The 25495-nt window shown below is 33.2% G+C and overlaps 2 protein-coding genes and 1 long non-coding RNA gene across 3 annotated transcripts; 1 reads left to right on the top strand and 2 right to left on the bottom strand.

The window, feature by feature from the left end:
* Window positions 1-701: 701 nt before the first annotated feature.
* Window positions 702-8000, bottom strand: LOC147518780 (signal recognition particle-related / SRP-like protein). Its single transcript, XM_086590524.1, has 13 exons — window positions 7842-8000; window positions 7721-7787; window positions 7535-7645; window positions 7201-7396; window positions 6956-7041; window positions 6183-6378; window positions 5943-6054; window positions 4668-4795; window positions 4300-4506; window positions 3966-4075; window positions 2916-3045; window positions 2494-2643; window positions 702-1046 (listed from the first exon to the last, which is right to left on the bottom strand). Exons 1-13 carry the CDS (start codon window positions 7939-7941, stop codon window positions 828-830), a joined length of 1812 nt encoding a protein of 603 aa, XP_086446650.1. The 5' UTR covers window positions 7942-8000; the 3' UTR covers window positions 702-827.
* A 1191-nt stretch (window positions 8001-9191) lies between these two features.
* LOC147518779 (uncharacterized) lies at window positions 9192-10955 on the top strand. The gene is made up of 4 exons (XR_015214125.1): window positions 9192-9518; window positions 9611-10266; window positions 10358-10488; window positions 10666-10955. It is a non-coding gene; the product is annotated as an uncharacterized LOC147518779 (long non-coding RNA).
* Window positions 10956-18729: 7774 nt separating this feature from the next.
* On the bottom strand, window positions 18730-24879 carry LOC147518778 (uncharacterized). Its single transcript, XM_086590522.1, has 4 exons — window positions 24754-24879; window positions 24478-24563; window positions 23664-23931; window positions 18730-19100 (listed from the first exon to the last, which is right to left on the bottom strand). Exons 2-4 carry the CDS (start codon window positions 24546-24548, stop codon window positions 18942-18944), a joined length of 498 nt encoding a protein of 165 aa, XP_086446648.1. The 5' UTR covers window positions 24549-24563; window positions 24754-24879; the 3' UTR covers window positions 18730-18941.
* Between the last annotated feature and the right edge of the window lie 616 nt (window positions 24880-25495).

Here is a 25495-nt window from a genome sequence, read left to right as displayed (position 1 = left end):
ATTCAGGGCACATTTGACTATTACTATAACCTAACCTAATTGTCCTAATGGAGTAATGAGTGAACTGGGAAGCACTTCTGACATCTCACAGAGAATACAAAAAGTCCTTCGAGTCTTACTTCATAATGCTGGTAACTTTTCCATTTACTTAACAAATCTGGTAACTTTTATTGGTTTAACCCTCGGAACACATACCATGTCAGACTTCGCAATCTCGTCAACATTTGCAAGGGAAAAAATTTGGAGTTAGGGACGCCAGCCGAGACCGTTGGATCCGAGATCCAACGGTCTGAAAATAAAAAACAAATCTATATTCTCTCTCTTTCTTTTTGTTTTTGATTTTCAGACCGTTGGATTTCGGATCCAACGGTTTCGGAACACTCATCCCTATAGGGATATTCTATTGAAAAATAGAAATCGAATACCTTGGTTATTTGGGTTTTGAAGTGTATGACAATAATGTCATGCAGGCAGGTCTGTCCCTCTGTCACAGAGAACTTGTCCAGAATTCCGAAATACACATTTCCTCCCACAAAATAGAAAGAGCATTTTCCAATAAAATGAAACATTATAAACAACTTTTTTTTTCCCGTACACTCTAGAAGGGGAAGGTAGAGAAAGAAAATATTGTTTGTATGTGCCGACTAGCAAAGTCGGTAAAACCTTTAGGTGATAATACTAGAGGTCTGGGACTCGAACTCTGCCAGTATCAAAGAGTTATTGATCTCATTTAAAACAAACTTGCCAATCAAAAAAAAAAAAAAACTGTTTCAAAAGATTACAAAATTTTGTCAGACAAGGGATGGAAACTCCAAATCTAAATACTACTAAAAGAATCTGCTCATGAAACCTTTCTTCTCTTTTTTCATCCTGTTCTCAAGGGATGGAAACTCAATCGTGTCGAAGGCAAGATCCAGAATAATGGGATTGTTAGGAACTGACTGAAAAGGCGGAGGGAAGGCATCAATCTGAGGACCTGCTCTTGTGTTGGTGTCGCCAACTGCAGACTCATAGACATCAAGTTTATCAAGAAGGAACTTCTCCGGCTGCAACAATTTAAAACCAAAAGATAACTCAATATAGGTACTTATAGGGGAATAGGGGAAAAACAACAATAACATCGAAGAAAAGCGGGCCACAATGACCCCTATAGGCTAGAGCCGTTATGACATTAGTAGGCTCTCATCAAAGCTTCGACTATATTTAAATTTTCGAGTTAAGAAGACACTGTTTCCTATTTTCCCATAATATTCACATTATTCTACACTAGTGTTGTGTGCACGGGTCATTACCCCTGTTCTTTACGCAAAGTTTCGACTTAATTTTACACATGTAAGAACAATTTTCATTTCTTTGTCAACCGGCGGACATATACGTGATTCTCCAAATAACAAAGCAACATAAAATTTGAATTATGTATTTTTAAGTACATAGTATCCATTAAATATACTAGATGGAAGCACGCAAGTTGTGCGTTTTTTTTAATATAAAAATAGGGGTAAAATCGTCAATATAGTAAAAAAAAAGGGGATAAAACAGTCATAAAAAGTGAGGGGCAAAATAGTAATAAAAAAAAGTGGGGTAAAATTGTCAATATATAAAAAAGGACAGGCAAAATTGTCAAAGAATGTTTATTAAAACTAGATGTGATTTGACAGCTCACCTGACTCAATTACATATTTGCCCCTATATCAAATTGTATTGCCATTTTTATATAGTTTATTATTGTTGGAGATTAAATTATTTGATAGGGGCAAAACAGTCATGAAAAAAGTGACCAAGAGTCTCACATAAAAAATTATTTTTTCACTGTGCTATAACTCAGGCTGCGATTTTTAAGTTATTAGAGATCTCAAGCTATGTAACATGGACACGCCATATTTCAAAAATAATCCATGTTGGATACATATCACGTGTCCGTGATACGTATCCACATGTCCATGTTGGACACATATCATACACCTCAAGTTTTGATATTTCACCAATTCTGACTCTTCGTATCCGTGTCAGAGACGGACACACCTAGCCGTATCAGTGTAACTTAGATCTCTACTTAGTAAATGAAGAAGCTACTTCGCTCGTCTTCTTTTTCTTCTATTATGGATTTATTTCTCATTTAACATTTATTAACTTATTTTTAAAATTTAGGTAAACAAAAGAAGGATAGATGTAATGGGTCCCAAGTCAACCTTTAACTGTTTGTCTTTACAAATTATTGTACATACATGTTATATATAGGCATATAGCATTAAGCTCGTTAACAATCCTCTTTAAGATGCTTGCATTTTAACTTTTAAGGATCAAGAAAGAAAGTTATTTCTTGCGTAAAGGTCGTATAGTAAACCAGACTCGGTGATAACTTTGACATAATTTTAAAAAAGGCAGTAGAGTGAAAGTCATTAACTGTTGCAACTCCGGGTTTGCTCTTTAAGAGCAGTAGAGATATGGGACCCTGGACAGACAAATTATTAACCATAAGAGAGTAAATTTGACCTTCCTAGCAGCTCCACTCAAGGATATATTAGAGACTCCTTCTGATAGCTTCTCTGGAGCTTTCACCTCCTCCATTATTCCTGCTGCATGCTCTATACAAATGTTTGATCTGCACTTGTTGTTCAACACCTTCAACTCTTGGATCATGACCTGTTAAACTTATTAAGGGTAAGAAACAAATCTACAATGATTGTAACAATAAATATGTTCCTAAGATACTACACTCTCATAAATCACTTCTTCCGTTTTTTATAGTAAAACGCAACATACTGATATAATTACACAAACTACATCAATGCTTATAATTTCAGTAAAGAACCAAAAACCCATGACACCCAATAGACCTAAGGATCTATGCATGGAAATAATGATAAGTCAAAATGACTTGGGAATATAATGAGAATACTCAAGGATGTACAGACCTTGTCAGGCTTACTAATGGATTTAAGCTTTTGTAGGGCATCATCAACAATAGTTCGAGCACGACAGTATAAAGCATAAGCCTCCGTCCTCTTTCCAGCCAAGCTATAGGATTTTGCCAAGTAGAAGCACCTGAATAAATTTGGACAAGATTTTCAATCATAATAAGTTGAAATATCAATAAAAGTTCAATAGTGTTTCAGGATAATTTCTGGTATATAGTTAAGTAATTCGTGGAGGGCCCTAGTCGAGGTGCCCACTTTCATGATATGTGCAGCCAAATTAGAATAAAGATTTCAGTAATGTCACATTCATGATATAGGCACAGGTAATGTTATTAGTGGGGTGTACGCACAGGTTACAGAAAGTCTAAAAAAAAAATGGTCGTTTTGGAGGGAAAATCCCAAATCTTTATGCAACCCGGCTCATATATTAAAGCAGAATAAAGTTTCTAGCTTAATTTGTTAGTGCTTGATGTTTAGTTAAGATGCAATAACATGATGCACAAATAAAAGAAAATGAAGAAAAAGACAAAAGAAAAGAAAACAAAGGAAAAAAAAACTGAAACTCAAAGCTGAAACACATAAAACCTTAAAAGGTATACACGTTCCGGAATGTCAGGAGTGGCGTGCCCCGACCCACAGGTCACCACTAACATATCTAATAGTTTAAAGTTTATTAAGGTTCAATATAGGTTGAATATGACTGCTAAAATATTAATTGATTCTACTGGACGCTTATACACAAGTACTACCTTAGAAGTAGAAATTTGTTGCTGCAAAGGTTCCTGGTTAATCGAAACCCAGCCACTATGTCTAACCTAATTCGTAAATTTTTACCTTGTTTTCTTTTAACTGCAATTCATGTTTTCTAAACCTACTCCTCTTCTCTAGAGAGTTGCGAAATGTCATTATGCCACTTAATATACAGACTTGTAAATATTTTTCATTTTCATTTATTTTTTTCCGTAACCGACACAAAAAACTGAAAATGTAAAACAAATAATAAAAGAGATTTTACTCAAGATAAGCAGGATTGGAGTAAAAGTAAACCTTTCTGCCTGAAAAACCAAACCCCTAAGAGCATATTCCTCAGCAAATGCCACTTCTTCGGATTTTCTATCCCGCCCGGAACTAACTAAATCCGTCAGATCAGTTGTATTCTGGAAAGATAAATGTAAAGCTCGGATTAGAAGAGACAATTATAAGAAATAATAATAGACACATAAAATGGTATTCAGGTCTACTAATGAGGCTGGGAAAATTCTTCAATGGCAATTTTTAGAGTAAAACTGAACAATGGTCTGGTAACTTTCAGAGAGAAAGCAAGAGGGCGAAAGCTGTCTGTGTTCAGAGATATAGAAAGGCAAGACTAACAATTGTATACCTGAATCAAAAGATCATATAAACGAACTAGCCCCTCAGGTTTTGTGCCTTTAGCTGCCCTGTCATCGAGTTGCCTACTAATTTTACTTTTTGCAATACTAACAAGCAGCTGGTTCCTTTCTATTGTGCGCTGCCCTAAGACAGCACTAACAGCTTTATCAAGACCGTTTAAGTCATCCTTTACGTTTTCAGCATTACCTGCAGTGACCTAAAATAGACAGCCAGTCAAAAACAAGACAGTGCCAGTGTTCTACCAGAATATAAGAGTAAAAGACATAGTAAAGAGACCATAATCTAACAAAATTCAGCTAAGTGAAACCGCACATAATACAATTGCCAATTACAGCATTCAAATATTACTGTGCTCACCAAGTCTGTCCGGATGCAGCTCCTAGCGTCATGATATGCAGCAAAAATCTTATCAAAAATAACAAGCTTTTTCTCCGCAGGAAGTGAATCCGCAGCCGAACCATGTACCTCTTTCTCCAGCTCCTGAGCTGATCCAATATCATAAGTAAGAAATAAAGATCATAACAACGAAAACAGTTTATTATAAAGAGTACACACCGGAGTCTACGGATGGATACACAATAAAACAAGATATAACATATAGGACAAATCTCACAATTCAAAATCAAGGAACCGAACGTCAATTTCAATAAGAAATTTATGTAGTATATAAACTTAAAAGTTTTGCAATTCGTCCTTCTCCCTCTCCAATTTAATGGTGTTAGACTCAGCTCAAAACTGCAATCTTGAATATGATATTCACAACTCGTCCTAGAAATATTTAAAATTACTCATATATGGTACAATATCACAGGCCTGTTCCTTGCAAGTTGCAGTCCCACAAAATTTAGAGAAGCTATCAAACTACATAGAGAGATACGGTGTGAAAAGAAACAACAAAGTAAATGAAATTTAACATGATGGAGAAAAGAGCAAGTGTGTTCAGTCTTTTAGTAGCAAGTATGTGCCTTGGGTCATGGGAAGCAGATGGCTGCGGATCCTTGAGTCCTTGAACCAATGGTCATAACTGCCACTTGGAGAATTAAACATTTTCTTATTGCCTAGCTAATCATGGTGTCACTTTCCGTCTGAGTTGAAAATCTCTGTTGGAAGACTCCACTTCTCTATGAAGTTTAGACCCCCCCATACATCCTATTTTAGACAGAAAAAACTTTTAATCTAGATACCTCAAAGGAGGTACTTGTCATGATTTAAGGCATCCGAATCAGTCAAATTGGATAAGATCTAACCCTAGACAAGTGAGACAAGATTTAAACATAGAAAATAGGGACAAGTTTTCACAGTTTCAATTATTTAAATATGTTAGCAAACTAGAACAGAAAACCCCATGCATATCAACAACACCCACCATTCAATGTGCGCGCTATACTGAAACTCAATATTTTCCCTTCTTTACATGGGTTGTCTCTTAATTCTCTGGGTTGTTAGATCGGCGATTTCTCATTTTTGTTTTGATGAATAATGGTAATGGTATTAGAAAACTCAACTAAAATTGAGTACTACCCTTTCCCTATGCGGTTTTCTTTTATCATGATTTAACAGAAAGTAGTACCAAATTATGAACTTCCATTTAAAAGAAAACAACAAAAAGAATAGGGGGGGAGGGTACCACACCTTTTAAAATGGTCACTCGGGTCTTAGCATTAGAAATAGGAAATCTATGACCAAGCCAGCGGAATTCAGTCACAGATGCCGCCTGCTGGGATCTTGCCTCATCCATGACAGCCTGCATATGAGACCACAAGTATGAAAATTTTGACACCAAAAAATATACTACAAAACCGGCTGCAACAATGTAAATAGAAGATTTCACAATGTCACTTTTTTTTTACATCAATGAGCAACCGATCTCACCTCCAGTTTAGCTTTAAATAGGTCCAGTGCCGGTCCTTCCATTTTACCAATATCTAAAAGCTCCAAAGTTTTTATGTTTTTTTCACCAACTTTGTGGAGGCAGTATCGAACGCTTGGTTCCAGCTCTTCAACACGCTCACGGCACAAAACTTGATTTTCCAAGTCTCCATATTTCCCAAGTTCCTCATAAACATTCCTAAAAATCTAACATATGTTAGCCAGCTAATATACAAATTAAATCAGATAGAAAATGGACTAAAGATTCTCAATAGAGCATCTCTGGTTTCATAAAGTAACTGTTTAAATAGTGATGATCAAGCCTATGGTTGGTCAGTTAAACAGTTCAAGGCAACGCCCATTGGGTGTTACTGGTAGAACCATTATAACGGATGGTCTTTAGACACCACCCGCCACAATGCGTTAAGGCCATCTTTGTGCTTCAAAAGAGAAGCTACGAGCAGTACAAAAGAAATGGACATTTTAGGCCTTAGGGGGATGATGTAATGCAGCCACTATTATGCCTATAGCAGCTGTTATAACGGTTCCAAAACGGCCTTCTCTAAAACAATGTGTCAAACAGCTGAAAGTAAATCTCAACAACTCAACTTAGCAAATAAGGGATACAGATAAGAGATATCTCACAATACATAGCTGCAAGTTCCATGAACCAAAACACTTAAGAGATCATCAAGAGTCAATTGCATTGCAGTTCTGTAGACCGTGACACATGTATTCATGAGTACTAAAAAGAAACAAATAAGTAAATAGAGCACCTGGCATTCTGGAAATTCCTTAACGCAGTTTCCCAATTTTTATCTAGTTCAAACAGCAAACTCCCCTTCATATAAGATGCATACGCCTGCATATTTTAATTTTAAAGACCTCAAATTAGTCTCTTATTAAATAACCTTCCAATTCAGATACCATCTACTCCACCGTCCTACGTAAGAACCATTTCTAGTAATGAGAATAAACACTACAAGTACATCTAAAAAACCCAAATGAAGAATCAACAGACCTCAGCTTCTAGTGATGTTCTAGAATCCCCCTTGGTACCACACAAATCAGCAAAAAGAGTAGCCCACTTGACTGCCTTCCTCAGTCTACCAATGAGGTAGATGCGTTGGCGTGCATTTGGCCCATCTGGCAACTGTCTTTTCTCCATGGCATGACTCCAAGCCCTCTCTGCCATATAAAGAACGACATGGAGATACCTATTTCAAAACTCAAAAGATTAATTACATCAATGTCAAGTATTGCCAACGAATATTAACTCTATGTTCCATGATCCATAATAAAATTACATTCCGGTCATAAAGCCAATTTCACAAATAAAGATACACAGCATATACCTCACTTCGGTAATTGTCGATTCGGTTATAGCCTTCTTTGTATATTTCCCACGACCATGTGTAAATTTCAATGATTTATACAATCTCCTCAATCGAGCCGTACAATACCTCCTACAAATTAAATAAAATTACAAATATATAATTCAGTCACAAAAAAAAAACACAATGTAGTAATAAATCATATACCTGTAACGAGTATAATCCCCGTGACGTAAACCATGCTGCATCTGAGCAGATTTCAGCAATTGCAAAACTGTAAAGAAAAACAAAATCAAATCAAAATACATTTCGTAAAAAAAAAAAAAACCATGGATGGAGAATTTGGGGTTGTTAATCTGATCAGTGATTTGTATATTTGTGTCGTCGATTTCCATTTGGGTTGACACATTGTTGTTTTCTTTCCCCATTTATTGATTCCTTGGAGCGCTTAAACAAAAAATAAATTAGAATTGGGCTACTAGGGTTTAAAAGACATTACACACCTTTTACTTTTTACTTTTTCTATACTGAATTAGTGGGCTTTCCTCTTTTAGAAAAGCCCAAACGTCTTTCTTGGCCCATTCTAGCGTCTTAATAGGGGATGAAAGAATTTGTTGTTGGTGACAGAACTAAAGTTTTTAGCCCACTAACCAAGAGTCATAATAATAATCCTAACATTTCATATTGTATGCTTTGTTTGATCAGATACAACCTATTTACTGGTGTTTGGCCCACTAATGCAAAGTGGTAAGGGTCCTGTTAAATACACGCCCCGGTTCCTAAGAGGGTTCCTAAGAGGGCACTCTCCAACCCAGAACCGGTTCCTGTTACCAGAAAATACATCCGGTTCACTAAAAAATTAGAGGGCACGCTCCTTGTAACTGGGCGACTTCTTTCCTCGGTTACCAACAGTCGTAACTCATCTATAGCAACGCGGAAAAAAAAAAAAAAAAAAAAAAACAATCGTAACTCGCAAACAAACTTGGATCTGTATCTCTCCTTCCACATTTTCCTCTTGTCTTGATTATGTAACCTCTCTCTCTCAAAAAAAGGCGATACTTTCTTCTCTTTCACATCACCAATCACCAAACCCATCTTCTCAAGTAATTTGTTTGCTAATGGTTTGAACTTCATTCCCATTAAAATTTCGAACTTGATATAAAAAAAACCAATTAATTAACTTGATTAATGGTTTGGAATTTAGGGTTTCATTTGTTTAACTTGTTTCTGCGTGAATCCTAACTTTGCACAATTAATTGCTTGTGTATTCTCATATGTTTTCCATTTCTATATGCTGGATACATTTTGACTTGGCTAATTATAGACAAAAGAAAAGGATGGATGGATACATTTCTATATGTTACTCTCGTACATTTCAAAATTTGAGTTGGTGCTCACTATTTTAACTTGTTGTAAGAAGTACTGAAACAAGAGTACTTTGTTTTTTTTTTTTTTTTTTTTTTTTGGTGTTTGATCACTCACTTGTTTCATTTCGTTTCAGGGAAGTTATTTGCCGAGGAAAAGAGAACTCTGTCAAGGTATGTACATTTCTTCTTAGTCCACTAATAATGTGAGCTAAATTTTGTATTTGGTCCTGCTAAATTACGATTTTGCATAAGAGCGCTTATGTTAATCTCAATGTGTGGAAATGTGGTTCTCACTTTTGAAGTCATATGAATAATTTTTTACCATGCTGCTAATTTTTAGTGCTATTTTATAGAATTGGTAGCAATGGCAATGACAAAGATAACCAGCAGACAAGATAATGATTAGATGAAATTAAAATTGGTTAGTAATGAAGAGCTTTTAAAAAATAAAAGAAAGCCCCCGACTGCTTCAAACCGAAGGAAGAACAAAAAAGTAGCAATGGATTTTGAAAAGCAGTTCAAGGATATATGAGATTTTGCTTGGGGCGCAGCAGTGTTGGCATATATATACAAGAACCTTGGGGGCTGCGACAAAAGCTAAGAAAAGACAGAGTACAGTGTTTATGACTCTTTTGCAGGTAATTAATATTTATTTTATTTTTACTTTGTTAATTTGTTTTTGCATTCACAAGTGTGTACTAAAACTATAATTTTTTTGCAATAACTATAGGCATGGATATATGAGCATTTCCCAATGTTTAGCCCTCCCCCGAACATGAATTATGTGAATACATTGCTGTGTGTTATGCGATAGGCAAATGGCATGTCAACCTATCTCGATCCGTTGGGGGCATTGAAGCATTTTAGGTTGATGATGGATAAGATGACACGTCATGATGTAAGCATAGTCTGTTAGTTTATTTATATACACATAGTTTTTGAAATCTTGTTTGTTAATTTTAATTTTGAACTTGATAGATAATTTGGAATCCATACGGAAACGTTCGAGACGTCTACCCGTTGGAGGATATTACATTTTACAATGGGGGTATATGCTTTTTTGACATAGGCGAGGTATATTTTGGAGAAAGGGTGTTGCGTCAATTTGGAATCCAACAATGTATACCGTCAGCACTGTCTCCATCTCTGTCATCAAAAAACAAAACTGGAAAAATTAGTACGGGAATTGTGACCCAATACTGGGAGTGTCGGGATCATTATATTATACCAATGCATAATAGAGTACCTCTTTCTCAAACTCCATGGGATTGTGTGGATACGTACTTGGAGTGGTATAACGCGATCAGTCATCCTTACCTTGTGAACTTTAACCCTCGTGATCCTCCTCCTTACATTACCCTATATAGACCACCTCCTTGTGATTGGGTAAGTTCAAATGTAGTTGAACTAATTTTGATTTTATTTTTTGTTTGAGATTATTTTAAGGTTAGAAGTGACTTTGATTTATGTTTTGCAGAATGCTATTGTCAATGAAATTGGTCGTCTATTAGAAGTCGGTATGTCTTCTGGAGGAGGTGAAATTTCTCCGGAAAAGCGGGAGTACTTTCAGAGGGCTTTAGCACTGACGCAATCAAAATATTGATGATGGTACGTACTTAAACTTGAACTTACCCAATTTTGAGGTGGCAAGTTGATTTTACATTTAGCCTGTTCATAAAAAAATATTTGTTGCTCCTAAGTGCTATCTGCTTCTCTGGTTCTACATTTTCTTAGTGTGTATACAGGATATTTCTTAATTATCACTCAATATTTTGACTATTGCAGGACAAAGCAGCATTTGCTGACATTTTAAAGAAAATTTCGAAGATTAAAAAGGTCAACGGTTCCAGCTTTGTTGTCTTGATAGAGAAATAATATGTGTGAAATGGAACTTCTGACACGGATGGTATTAGTTTCCGTGTTATATGCTTAATACAGAATGTCCCTGGTTAGTTCATCATACAAGTTTTAGTATTGCTATATGGGGATGTGTAACCCCTAAGCAATGAAGTAAGAAACTGGATCCAACTTTGTTGTCTTGAGCTAATAGGTGATATTTGGGTGCCTAGAACTTCTGTCATGGTTTTTTTTGTGTGATGTGTTATTTGCTTGATACAAACTTCCATGGTCAGTTCAGTAAATTTTTAGCATTGTTGGGCTTGTGTCGCCTGTACGACGAACTAAGAAGCAAATACCAAGTAGTCTGGTCTTTAATGTGCTCACAAGAATCTGTGGGTGGTGGGAATCTAGAAACATTGGCATTTAAAATTTTGGGGGTGGTGGAAGACAGGAATCATTGCTGCTGAATGTGGTGGGATATATGGATGTATGTTATAAGAACTTGGATTCAGCTGTTATTAAAATTATGTTATATGGGAAAGTTAATTAATCATTCAACTATGTGGAAGTTTCTCCTACTTGATAGTAACAAAATAGTCGTTGTGTAATTCATCATATTTGAAATGGTTTATGCAGGCGATATGTTTGTTTGATTAAAGCGCCCTAGAAATACTTGATCGATACACACAAATAGAAGAGATTCTAAACATTAACTACAAATAGAAGAGTAAAATCCAGAGTGTTGCAATTAAGATTATTCATAAAGGAGAGACACCAGAAGAGGTTGCAAAGAAGGAAAGCTCAATTTGCAAAGAAGGATTCTAAATTGAAGACATTGTATTTACTGTTCAAAGCATAGTAAAGTGGTATTTAGTTGCTGACAATTACTCAAAATGTTGGTATTTAGTTGCTCAAAATTTTGGTATTCAATTGCTGAAAATTGTAATAGTAAATGGTAACCAGTTACCGAAATTAAAACTCAATTTCGGTATCCAGTTACTAATTTCACAAATGGTATCTAGTTGCTGAAAATTTCTCAAAATTTTGGTGTTCAGTTGCTGAAAATTGTATTTGTAAAACGGTAACCAGTTACTAAAACTCAATTTCGGTCTCCCTAATTTGAGAAAATTGCTCAAAATTTTGGTATTCAATTGCTGAAAATTGTAATAGTAAAATGGTAACCAGTTACCAAAATTAAAACTCAATTTCGGTATCCAGTTGCTAATTTGACAAATGGTATCTAGTTGCTCAAAATTGCTCAAAATTTTGGTGTTTAGTTGCTGAAACTTGTATTTGTAAAACGGTAACCAGTTACTAAAACGCAATTTCGGTCTCCCTAATTTGAGAAAATTGCTCAAAATTTTGGTGTTCAATTGCTGAAAATTGTAATAGTAAAATGGTAACCAGTTACCGAAATTAAAACTCAATTTCGGTATCCAGTTGCTAATTTGACAAATGATATCTAGTTACTGAAAATTTCTCAAAATTTTGGTGTTCAGTTGCTGAAAATTGTATTTGTAAAAGCGGTAACCCGAGTTACTAAAACTCAATTTCGGTCTCCTAATTTGAAAAATTGCTCAAAATTTTGGTGTTCAATTCTTTGAAAATTGTAATAGTAAAGTGGTAACCGCCACGAAATTAAAACTCAATTTCGTATCCAAATTCTAATTTGATAAATGGTATCTAGTTGCTGAAAATTTCTCAAACTTTTGGTGTTCAGTTGCTGAAAATTGTATTTATAAAGTAGTAACCAGTTACCGAAATTAACATAAGATTGGGAAGATTACAACATTCTACATTCTACAATTCCTCTTTTTTTCTCTTCCCTTTCACAATAACTTTTGTCCCAAACCCATGACATATGTTGTCAACCTCCACTTCCAATTCCAATGTAAGCTTTCAATATGCTTAAATTAGACTTAAATTCAACAAAAAGGAAATAGTTAGACATATACCCAACTTAAATAAAATAATTGAAGTGGAGAAGAGAAGTCAAACAAATTACCTTGTAAGTGTGTAGATTGGGTGAGTTTTCTCTTATAGTTTTGAGTTTTTGTAAGTTTCTATATTAGGAATAGAGAAGAAGTGTTTAAAGAGAAGTAGATTTGAGGGTGGGGAAAGAAAGAGAGTAGAAAAAAGGATAAAATTTGGGTTTGAATTTCAGTTTGAATTTGAGGGGGAAGCAAAAAAGTTGAAAATGAGTTTTGAGTTTGATTTTGAGAGGGAGATTCAAATCAACCTAAAAAGAGAATAAATTGATTTCAAAATTTCATAAAAACAATTGGGCAAAATATTGAAATTGTATTGAATTATTGAATAATGGGTCGAAATATCGAAATTGTTTTGAAATATTGAAATAATTGGTCGAAATGAAAACTCAATTTCAGATGTTGAGATATCGAAATAATTGAAATATTAAAATATCGAGATGTTTAACCTTAAACCCTAAACCCTAAACTCTAAATTGGGAATATCGAGGAATCTCAAATTTTGATACCATTACAAATTGAAAAAATAATAATAAAATAGGTATTATATTAGATAATGAATATTAACTTCAAAATGTATTAGATGTTAGATACTAGATTCAAAATATAGTTAGAACTGTATTGATTTTTTTTTCGAAATATAGTTATATTATTGTTAGAACTGTATTGGTTAAACCACAAACACATGTACAGTTGGGTTAGTTGCTACATATCAATTCTGAAATCATAAATAATAACCAAAATGTTTTATTATGGAATGGAAAATGGGTTTAATTATATCATTTAATCAAACATTAATTTGTTAGTAAAAATTTAGATGTTAAATCGATTCAAATAAACGGGTTGGGTTAGGGTCACATATGTTAACTCGAGTTACCTGTTGGTAGACCCAATTAGTTATCGGGTCTAATGGGTCGGGTCATCAACCCATGATATGTATAACCTGTTTTAAGATAAGTGAATTATTTTTTAAAATCTCACTATCACAACAACTTAAAATAAACGACTAAAATGAGAAGGATTAGCCGTCATATTGATTCATTCAATAAATATATGTTTCGTTATTCAATTTTCATTGATATGTAATTGAATTATAAATGATTTTTGATAATTAATATATATATATATATATATATATATATATATATATATATATATATATATATATATATATATATATATATATTATTTTTTGATAAATAAAATCGTGAAATACTAAATATTTTGCATATAGGTTGTCTGTGAATCCGATCCGAAACTGATTTGAAATTGACCCGTTGGCTTAGCGGGTCATCTGTTGGGTAACCTGTTATATAGGCGGGTTGGGTTTGGGTTTAACAAACTCGACACGATTAATAATTGGGTCGGATTTGGGTTTGCTCTCCTAACACGTGACCCAGATATGACACAACACAAACCCGACCCAACACGTACGACCCATTGCCACCCCTAGTTAGAACTGTACTGTTTCAAACCTTAAATCCTAAACATAAGTAAAGTTGCTACTAATTCTAAAATAAAAAATTGCAACCCAAACGTTTTATTATAGATTGGATAACGGGTTAATTTAAATAATTATATCGTCTAATCCAATTTTAATATGTAGGTAAAAATTTAGATATTAGATTTAAAGTATAGTTAGAACTGTACTAATTCAAACTTTTTCCGAAATAAAAAAAATTATAACCTAAACATTTTATTGTAAATTGGAGAATGGGTTTAAATTATATTATATAATTCAATTTTAATTTGTTGGTAAAAATTTAGATATTAGATTCAAAGTCTAGTTAGAACTATATTTATTCAAACCCTAGAGACATGTACAATTGCTACCAATTCAAAAATAAAAAATTATAACCTAAATGTTTTCTACTTGTGGGAACTAAGTTATCACCTAAAACAACTACAAATAAGTTAAAATATGCTAATTATTAATCAAATTATTATCAAATAGATGATGAAATATTTAAATATTGGAATTTGACAATACAACAACAAGATACCGAATGGTTTAAGAATTTTCGGTGTCTATTTGTTGTATCTTTACTTGGTAAATGGTAACCCGACACTGTAATTTATGGTTCTGTTTCAACAACCCGTTACCGTGGTTTATGGTATTTTACGACAATGTGTTACCGTTCATCAAAATAGCACATACATCAAGATTACACAAAATTTATTTTGAAATCTAACATTCAAACTATCATAATTCATTTAGTTTCAATTCTATTAGGCAATTTCAATTACATTAATCTCAAATTTATTTATTTTTCATGTTCAATTGATTCTTCTAACATCATATAATCTTCAATTTATTCGACATTGAGATGTGGGTATTTGTATTGCGATAAATCGTTCATTTGAGAGTTGGATAATGATACATATTTCATTTGAGAGTTAAAATATAGAGGTATTGAGAGTTGAGAAGTAGAGAAAAATTGAGTTGAGTTGAGTCAAAGAAAATTGAGTTGAGTTGAGTCAAGAAAAATTGAATTGGATGTAGATAATTGGAGAAAAATAGTGTATTTTGATAATATATAGAGTTGCACAGTGCAAATTAGTTAGTTAATGGCAATAGGAGGTTACCACTATTTTTGATGGGGGAGTGCCCTCTTAGAAAACATGGGTTTTAAGTTGGGACACAAATGTAATAACAAATTTCGGGTTGGAGAGTGCCCTCTTAGAAATGGAGAGTGTATTTAAGATTACCCAGTGGTAATTATGCAAATAAGTTGCACTCATATACACTATATAAATAGGTTGTATCTGATCAAACCCGTGTTGGGAAACGATACTAATCGATCTCCACTAAAATAGTTTGAATATAAATACTTTAAATTATAATTGAAAAATCTAAACTTTCACTACAACCAACAACCACAAACCTAAGCTATGAAATTAATTATCACAAACAAACAATAGCAATATAAAGCAAAACTTACCACAATGAGACACAAGATATAACGTGGTCCAACCAATAATGTCTACTTCCACAAGAGTCAATATTTTTGTAAGTGTGGAAAAGAAAATTATAATTACTCTTCTCAAGTCTCTCCAAACTTACTAGATCTCTCTTAACTAATATCTCTTTATAAGTTTTATCTCTCAAAATTGGTTTTCTCTCTTGTATATCTTGTATGATTTATGGGTAAACAACTCCAACTTCATATATATACTAGCATTTCACCTGGCCATGCCGGGATTGTTTCATTGTATGCTTTAAACGTTTGGATTTATCTGTATTTTAGGCTTAATTTTTATAAAATTATTAGAGTCAACTATACTTAACTGGCTTAGTCCATTTTGGCGACATGGGGATGTAAAAAACGGGAAGAAAAACAGTGAGATGGAATGATAGATCATTGGAGAACCTTTATAGCTTAAAAAATGAAGAAAAAAGGAAATCTGAAATTTTTTTGAAAAAAATATAAAAAAAATAAATCAGTCGAACCTCACATTTCAACAATCTAAAGGAATAATAACTACATAATATCCGTTAAAAACCACTGACGAATCTTACTTAATATACTACTCAAATTATGGACAATAGTACAGGACTTTGGTGGATTTGTACTGGAGAGCATTTCATCAGCCTCATCCAGTACAAACATCTTGATGCTATCAGGGCGGAGGGAGCTGCAGTCTTTCCTGTTCTAGACTGTGCTTGTTGGATCACATCAAGCCCCCTGCAGAAGGGTACAATCCCCCTTTGCTGAATAGCAGAGTGCTTCTCAAAACCTACAAAAACAAAAAGAAAAGTAAATCACATGGAATTCTTATTTCTAGGAGAACCAAGAGCTACTCATGATGCAGTACAATATGCAAAACACCTATTTACAACAGATAATCCAACACAATGAGAGCAGGCAGCTTATGCAACACATACCGCCAAATAATCACTCAACAAAAAACCCAACAAACTCGATTTTCCTTGTAAATTCAACCAGTACCTAGCTAAAAAAATATTATTTGAATATTTCTCAAACTCCCAAAGAAAATATCTCACATGCTTATGAAAAATTGAAAGGCGCAACTGATACTTACCATAAGCATAAATTCCCATGAGAAGGTTCTCTTGCAAATTCATTGCATCAAAACCCGTCAGCAGTGAGTCTACACACATCCAATCAAAAACCCAAAAATACAATATCATATTCCACATACAATAATAAAAGCTCAAATATATAAATCCAGTAAAACATACAAATCATTCATCTTCGAATCATATCGACGACCATCGAATGAGATCCTTCGGTGCTAATCCTGCCATATCTGCAAACCAACAATCGATTATTTATAAATCAACAGAAAAGAAAAAGATTAAATTATAAAAATAAAATAAAATTAGATCTAAATATTAGTGACCAACGTAGTCCTAGAAGTAAAAATGGTTGGCCAACGACCACGAACAAACTTTTAAATATCTAGTTTATGATTATAGATGAAAACACACAATGTACTTTGTCAAATTCGAAACTCCTGCCTCTAATTACAGATGAATACAATCACAAAGCACTCATAGTCAACATTTCAGTGACATCCTTATAGCAAGAGTTCTCAAAGTCACTCTTTGCCTACTTCAACTGTCTGTAGTGGCAAACATACGGCCGTAAAACTTATACATGAGCCACATCATTGGTTTTTTGTCTCTTCATTGTAAATATGTGTAAATGAGAAACAAATGAACAAAATGGGAATTTGCCATCGACCGAAATCTCCAAAAGAATGGGAAAAGGAAACATATTGGATATGGATGGCGTATTTTCACCAGAACACTCCCTATATGATTTGTTTTCAACCTACAATAACATACCAAATTTTCATCAACTAAATAAGCTGTTTGGTTATAGAAACAAAAGGGGTGTTACCTTAACACAGTCGGATTCACTAAGACACTTGGCGATGGGAAGGGTTTTCTATTTTCAGCTGGAGGTTTTTCGTTTTGTGAGGATTCGTAGTTTGAGGAGATAGGGTTTTTTTTTTTTGAATCATTTTGTGTGTTTTAATGTTCCGTAGATATATCACGAATCATAATTTTGATGGGCATGTAATTGTTTTCTCATGATTTTATGGATCTCGAAAACATATAACCAATCTCGAGCAAATCCAACGTTTGGTATAATTTTTAGTAAAGACTGAATTGTAAATAATTAAAATACTGTCCTTACTTTTAATTAACTTTGGATACCTACTTAAAAATTATGCTGATGTGGTCTCCTGAAATCGCAGATGAGCATTTTCGCCCACTGCAATAATGGTTTTAGATATCGGATTCCAAAATTTCAGTGTGAAATGAAATTCATATATATATCGGATTCCAAAATTTCAGTGTGAAATGAAATTCCATATCAACTCCGTTTGACCATGGACCAAAATATCGCCGATATATCCGATATATCGCCGATATATATCGGTATTTTGGTACACCGACATCGATATTTCCGACATATATCCACCGAATATAGAACTCTTTTTTTTCCGATATATATCGGAATTTCCGATATGAAACTTTATATCGCCGATATAATCGATATTTCCGATATAATCGATATATATCGGTTGACTTTTTGACCATTTTAAAATATAAATCCGATATTTCCAATATATTTCCGATATATATCCGATATTTCCGATATTATATTTCCGATATTTCCGATATTTTAAATAGTTTGGACTGGTTACCAAAAAAATGGATATATCCGAAATATCCGATATATCCGATATATATCGGTTTTTGGGTACACCGATATATTGATCGATATCGATATTTTGGGCCTTGCGTTTGACTGCTAAAAACCGAACTTCTAACTGTGCACGGCATTGGGGCGTGCGCCCTTTGTATAAACTGAACCAGGGTTGTGCGAGCACATGGTGAGGGACCACAACATACAGGCCAACATGGGATTCACAGGCCAAGTCAGCCAAGTAATCAAACTTAACTCGTGCTGTTGCAATAATACCTTTGTTGTTTGGACTCTGGGGAGACCCTATCACCAATTTGTATGGTAGAAAAAAAAACACCTTCTATAAGAAAAATTAATAATATAAACACAAACGTAGAATTGAAGATTAAAAGTCATCCAACTTAAATCTGTGGACAAGTAAAATGACATTGAGCAGACACTGCGAGAACGCAAAGGCACCAGAACACCAGAAGACTTTCATCCCCGTATGGCCATATCTGACCTCTCCAAGTTACTGCCATAAAGCATTTGTCTTGCTATTCTCCTGAATTTAACTGGATGTACAAAAATGCACACACAAAATAGTAAAAACTAATAATAAAAGAAAGGCCACTCGGGTCTTAGATTTAGAAATAAGAAATCTCGGACCAAGCCAGTGAGATTCGGTCGTTGATGCTGCCTGCTGGGATCTTGCCTCATCCATGACAGCCTCCATAAGAAACCACCAATATGCAAAATTTAGGCAAATAGAGGAAACTAGATTTTGGACCCGGGCATACGCCCGGGATCTATTAAATATTTTGTGTGCTAAAAAGGTTTTACAAAATGTCTTATACAAATTTTCGAATCAGAATATATTTTTATTGAAAATAAACCGAAATACGTTAATGACCAGCGATTATGATGTATAAGTACTTGGAAACTAAGGGATAAAATTGAGATAGACTCTTCACTTTGTGGTTTAGGATATTAATCTGTAATTTTTAAATAGAATTATCTTAAACTCGATCTAGCTTGTATAATAGTTTTATTAGATTTATAATGATTTAGCGGTAAATCATCACCGCTAAAACTTACGTACTAATGTGTACAAATAACTAAAATAGATTGATTGTTTCCATATCCTCAAAGAATACACTACTCCCACTTTGAAAAGATTTATCACATGAACGTGTCCTACTGACGGGTGCCATTATATTAAATTATTCTAAAAAAATATTAGAACTATGCATAACTATGAGATAAGAAAATTATATTAATTACTCATTTAAATTTCTTGCACCACTCTCTATAAAAGGAAGCACCAAACCTTGATAAAACTCATCGACTTTATTTTTTTTAGGTTAGGTTTAGTAATAGAAGTTTGATTGAAGTTTTGTGAGAATGCCCAATGTGGCGAAGATAATATTAAAGCTTTCTTTGAATAGCAAAGCATTCTAATCACAATAAATAAGAATTATAATAAACACTATTTAAAATGCAAAACTATATTTTTCGAGATATTTATTCTCCCTATATATAATACAAATATATTTTAGGGTTATTAGTTCAATGCATTTGCATCAAGTTTCTGATTTTTCATTAATTATTCTTTGAGGTTAGTTTAATGTAGTACGTTGCATCTAGTTTCTAGTTTTTCATTAATTATTATTTGAGGTTAGTTCAATGCAGTTGCATAAATTTTTTATTTCCCGTTAATTATTATTTGAGGTTAGTTCAGTGTAATTACATCCACTTTATGATTTCCCTTTAGTTATTCATTAAGGTTAATTCAGTACAGGTGCATCCAGTTTTCGATGCTTCATTAATTAGTCTTTGATATTAGTTCATTGCATTTGCATCCAGGTTCCAATCTTCCATTAATTACTCTTTGAGGTTAGTTCAATATATATGCATCCAGTTTCTGATTTTTTGTTAATTATTTTTTTATGTTAGTTCGATAGTTTATAATTTCTATACAGTTTATATACATGTAAGAGTCTGTTTTTATAAACTCACTTTCATTTTGGGTTCCTAATTACTCGTAATTACTCATGTGAGAAGGCTAAAAAAGTGGACATTTATACTTTGAGGTCAGTGCGATGCAGTTACATCTGACTTCCGATTTCTAGTTAACTATTTTTTGAGGTTATTTCAATGTATTTGCATCCAATTTATGATTTTCCGTTAGTTAATATCTGATTTTAGTTTAATGCAGTTGCATCCAATTTTTAGTTTTCCGTTAATTATTCTTTGAGATTAGTTCAATGTAGTTGCATCAAATTTCCGATTTTATGTTAATTATTCTTTGAGGTTAGTTTAATTAATGCATTTGCATCAAGTTTCGATTTTCCGTTAATTATTTTTTTTGAGGTTAGTTCAATGCGATTACATCAAATTTATAATTTTCCGTTAATTATTCATTTAGGTTAGTTCAATGTAGTTTCATCCATTTTTCAATGTTTCATTAATTAGTCTTTGAGATTAGTTCATTGCATTTGGATCTAGTTTTCGATTTCCTGTTAATAATTTTTTAAGGTTAGTTCAATACATATGCATCTAGTTTCTGATTATTTATGCTTTGAGGTTAGTTCGATACAATTATATCCGGTTTTTTATTTTAAGTTAACTATTATTTGAGGTTATTTCAATGCATTTGTATTTAGTTTCCGATTTCCCACTAATTATTCTATGAGGTTAGTTCAATGTAGTTGCATTCGGTTTTTAATTTTCTGTTAATTATTTTTTGAGTTAAGTTCAATGCATTCGTATCCAATTTTCGGTTTCCCATTAATTATTATTTGAGGTTTGTTTGATGTATTTGTATACCGTTTTCGATTTCTCGTTAAATATTTTTCAAGGATTTGCATCCAATTTCTAATTTCCCGTTAGTTATTATCTGACGTTAGTTTAATGCAATTGCATCCGGCCAGTTTCCGATTTCTAGTTAATTACTTTTTGAGTTTAGTTTATTGCATTTGCATAAAGTTTCCGATTTCCCGTTAATTACTCTTTGAGCTCAGTTATGTATTTAAATCCAGTTTTCGATTTCCTTATAATTATCCAATGTGGTGTGTAATACCAACTTCTACTAATCCATCTGTAGTGACATTGCAAACATGGCATAAAAATTAAATTATGCTTAATTTACTATGTGGGATCATCGAAGATTGTCCAGTTCCCCATTTTCTGTTAATTATTATTTAAATTATGCATGGCTCACTATGTGGAATCTTCAAAGATTATCTACGAACATGTATTGTTATATTAATTATTCTGAAAAATATTTGCAAATATGCAGAACTATTATATATTAATATTAATTATATTGATCACTCAACCAAATTTCTTATAACGTGAAAACCTCACTTTCCATTAAAAAAAAAACTCATCTTTGATAAAACCTTTCAATTTCATTTTGTTGTTTAATAATATAAGTTTGATTGAAGTTTTGTGAGATTACCTAATAAGCCTTTATCGAAAAAAAAAAGATTACCTAATAAGGCGAAATTCATATATATTGAAACTACTTGAATAGCAAAGAGATCCCAATCATACGGAAAGAAATAAGATAAACGCCATTTTAAATGCAAAACTATACTTATCGAGACATTTCCACAACATATAACCTAACTATGTTTTGAGGTTAGTTCAATGCATTTGCATCCAATTTATGATTTTTCGTTATTTATATTTTGATGTTAATTCAATGCAGTTGCATCCAATTTCCAATTTCCGTTATTTGTTTTTTGAGATTAGTTCAATGCAGTTGCATCAAATTTATGATTTCTCGTTAATTATTCTTTTCGGTTAGTTCAATATATATATTTGCATCCAATTTTTAATTTCCTAGTAATTGTTCTTCGAGGTCGGGCCTCAATGCATTTGCATCCAGTTAATTATTATATTAATCCAAATTCAAGAAATGCAAATTATTGTTTGAGGTTAGTTCCATGAATTTGCAACTAGTTTCCGATTTCCCGTTAATTACTTCTTGAGGGTTTGCATCCAGTGTATTTTTTGAGATTAGTTCAGTGCAGGTGCATCCGGTTTCCGATTTCCCGTTAATTATTTTTTAAGATTAGTTCTACGCATTTGTATTATGTTTCAAATTTATAATTAATTTTTCTTTTAGGTTAGTTCAATGCAGTTGTATCCAGTTTCCGATTTCCCGTTAATTTAATCTTTGAGGGTTAGCTCAATGCATTTGCATCCAGTTTTCGATTTTCTGACAATTATTTTTTTAATGTTAGTTTGATGTATTTGCATCCAAGTTTTGATTTTCCGTTAATTATTCTTTAAGGTTAGTTTAATGCAGTTGTATCCATATTTCAATTTTCTATTAATTACTTTTTAAGATTAGTTTAATGCTTGCATTTGCATCCTGTTTCTGATTTTCCGTTAAATATTATTTGAGGTTAGTTTGATACATTTGCATCCAATTTTTGGTTCCCCATTAATTGTTTTTTTATGTTAGTTTCATTTAGTATTATACATATTTTAAAATATTTGTCATTATTGCTTTGCCGTTATTTTTTTATTTTTTTATTTTTATTTTCTATTATATATTTTGTGATGTTATTTTTTATATAATTGTTTTTAACTATGTTTTGAGGCCGTGTTAATGATATATTCGAAATAAGTTGGTGCTTTATTATAGACACTAAAATTGTATGATTTATAATAGGGAATTAGTTTGTATAAATCACCAATTTTTTAGCAATTTTTTTTATTTGATCAAATAAATAAAAATTGGAACACTAAAAGTGTTTTATTCATAATAAGAAATTATCTTATACAAATCATCTAATTTTTTAGCAATTTTTTTTTATTTAATCAAATATATAAGAATTGAAAATATACTTAAACTCTCCAAATATAAGAATTATAAATACATTCAAACTCTTCAAAGAGTTTATATATGCGACGATTGTAAAGCTATTAGAAAATACTATCTTTTATATTACATTGCCACATAGGATAGAAAAAGCTAACTCTCATATTATTAGAGTGTCATAGGAGAGAAAATTCCAAAGAGGTTTCATGTACGTGGGATTGTAGGCTATTAGAAAATATTATCTTTCATATTATAGTGCCACATAGGTGAGAAAAAAACTAACTCTCATATTAGAGTGCCACATAGGAGAAAAAAAATTCTCCATGAGAGGTCTCTACTTTAGTATATAGATAGTAGATATATTTAGGAATTCGGATAAAAAAACCGCTGCAACAATGCAAATAGATGCTTTCACATCATCACTTGTTTTTAATCTTAATGAGCAACCAATTTCACCTCCAGTTTAGCTTCAAATAGGTCCACGGCCAGTCCTTCCATTTTACCAATATCTAAAAGCTCTGCAGTTTGTACGTTTGGTTCACCAACTTTGTGGAGGGAAGTTTGTAGATTTGTTTCACCAACTTTGTGGAGGGAAGGTTGTAGATTTGGTTCACCAACTTTGTGGAGGCAGTATCGAATGCTTGGTTCCAGCTCTTCAACTCGCTCACGGCACAAAACTTGATTTTCCATGTCTCCATCTTTCCCAAGTTCCTCATAGACAGCCCTACAAATCTAAAAAGTGTTATCCAGCTATTATACGAATTAAATCAGATAAGAAATATGAACTGAAAGATTCTAAATATATCATATCTGGTTTCAAAAAGAAAAATGTTTAAATGGTGGTGAACTGATGACAACTGCATGGTTTCAAGGGTCAGTTAGACAGTATCACAGCGACGCCCCAGTGGGTGTTACTGGTAGAACCGTAGAACCATTACACAACTCCTACGCCCAATACAATAGAGAATACAATAATGCATAAAGGCCAGCTTTGTGCTTCAAAAGGCAGCTACGACTCCCATGAGCAACACAGACACCATTATGCCTCTAACAGCTGTTATAACCATGCGTCAAACAGCTACAAAGTAGATCTTAACAACCCAACTAAGCAAATAAGAGGTACAGAGAGATGTCTCACGATAAAAGGCTGTAAGTTCTACAAAGCACAACACTTTAGAGATCGTAAAGAGACAATTGCTTTGCAATTCAGTAAACTGTAACAAATGTATTCATGATATACAAAAAACAAACAAATAAGTAAATAGAGCACCTGGCACTTTTGAAATTATCTAATGCAGTGTCCCAATTTTCATCTAGTTCAAACAGCAAACTCCCCTTCATATAGGACGCATACGCCTGCATAATTAATATAAAGTCCTTAAGTCACTATCTTACTAAACAACTCTCCAGTTCAGATACCAACTAATCCACCAAAAGTGTTTGAATATCTAAAAAATAACGACTTCTCTAGAAGTGGAAAACACAAGCATTTATAAATCATCACTATGTTTGCAGCTAAATAAAACCAAATGAAGAATCACAACACCTCAGCTTCTAGCGCTGTTCTAGAATCCCCTTTGGCGCCACACAACTGCGCAAAAAGAGTGGCCCACTTTACTGGCGTGCATTTGGCCCATCTGGCAACTGTCTTTTCTCCATGGCATGACTCCAAGCCCTCTCAGCCATATAAAGAACCACATGGAGATACCTATTTCAAAACTCAAAAGATTAAGTACATTAAGGGGTTGTTTGTTTTTTTATTTTTAAGCATTCTGCACCACTGAAAACTAACTAAGTTTTCAGCCTTCAGCAAAAGGTATGTTGTTTGTTTTTATTGGTCTTCAACATTCAAAGATACCAAACCGACTTCAGTATTCCGCATTTCTTTTCTCACTGAACACTGAAGAAAGAGTCGCTCAAGTCAGGTTTCCACCTCTACCCTTCCATAACCCTTCCACAATGTAACTCATCTTCTCCCACTTTTGGTTGCTGCGCTATAATAACTAGGTACGTAAAAGTCGTGTTTTATCATTTTTTTCCCAGCAAATACCGATTTCTCTACTCTATTTATCTTTGATCCATTCTTAATATGTGTTGTGTGTACCGTTTATATATCTGTTTGTTTTTGTGTTTTTGTTGTTATTTTGATTGGCAAAGATATTTGAATGCGTTGGAAACAATTTCTTCATTGGAATATGTATTAGTTAATCAACATGTTTTGAATGATGCATACAGCTAGTACAAAGTTGAGTGTTATTTATATAAGACTACCTAGCTAGTTAAGCATA

This window comes from Coptis chinensis, chromosome 2 (assembly GCF_015680905.1).
Source record: "Coptis chinensis isolate HL-2020 chromosome 2, ASM1568090v1, whole genome shotgun sequence".
Lineage (NCBI taxonomy): Eukaryota > Viridiplantae > Streptophyta > Magnoliopsida > Ranunculales > Ranunculaceae > Coptis > Coptis chinensis.
The sequence above is the reverse complement of the archived record's forward strand: the minus strand, read 5'-3'. Positions and strand labels throughout refer to the sequence as shown.

Bases quoted from the DNA above. Each gene is read 5' to 3' on its own strand.
- LOC147518780 (XM_086590524.1), bottom strand. From the start codon at position 7,941: ATGGGGAAAGAAAACAACAATGTGTCAACCCAAATGGAAATCGACGAC. The intron at 7,646-7,720 runs GTATATGATTTA...TTTAATTTGTAG, and splicing joins GGGGATTATACTCGTTACAG to GAGGTATTGTACGGCTCGAT. The intron at 2,644-2,915 runs GTCTGTACATCC...TAAGTTTAACAG, and splicing joins CCATTAGTAAGCCTGACAAG to GTCATGATCCAAGAGTTGAA.
- LOC147518778 (XM_086590522.1), bottom strand. From the start codon at position 24,548: ATGAAGGGGAGTTTGCTGTTTGAACTAGATGAAAATTGGGACACTGCA. The intron at 23,932-24,477 runs GTGCTCTATTTA...TTAGATTTGTAG, and splicing joins GATAATTTCAAAAGTGCCAG to GGCTGTCTATGAGGAACTTG. The intron at 19,101-23,663 runs GTGAAATTGGTT...TTTCTTATGGAG, and splicing joins TATTTGAAGCTAAACTGGAG to GCTGTCATGGATGAGGCAAG.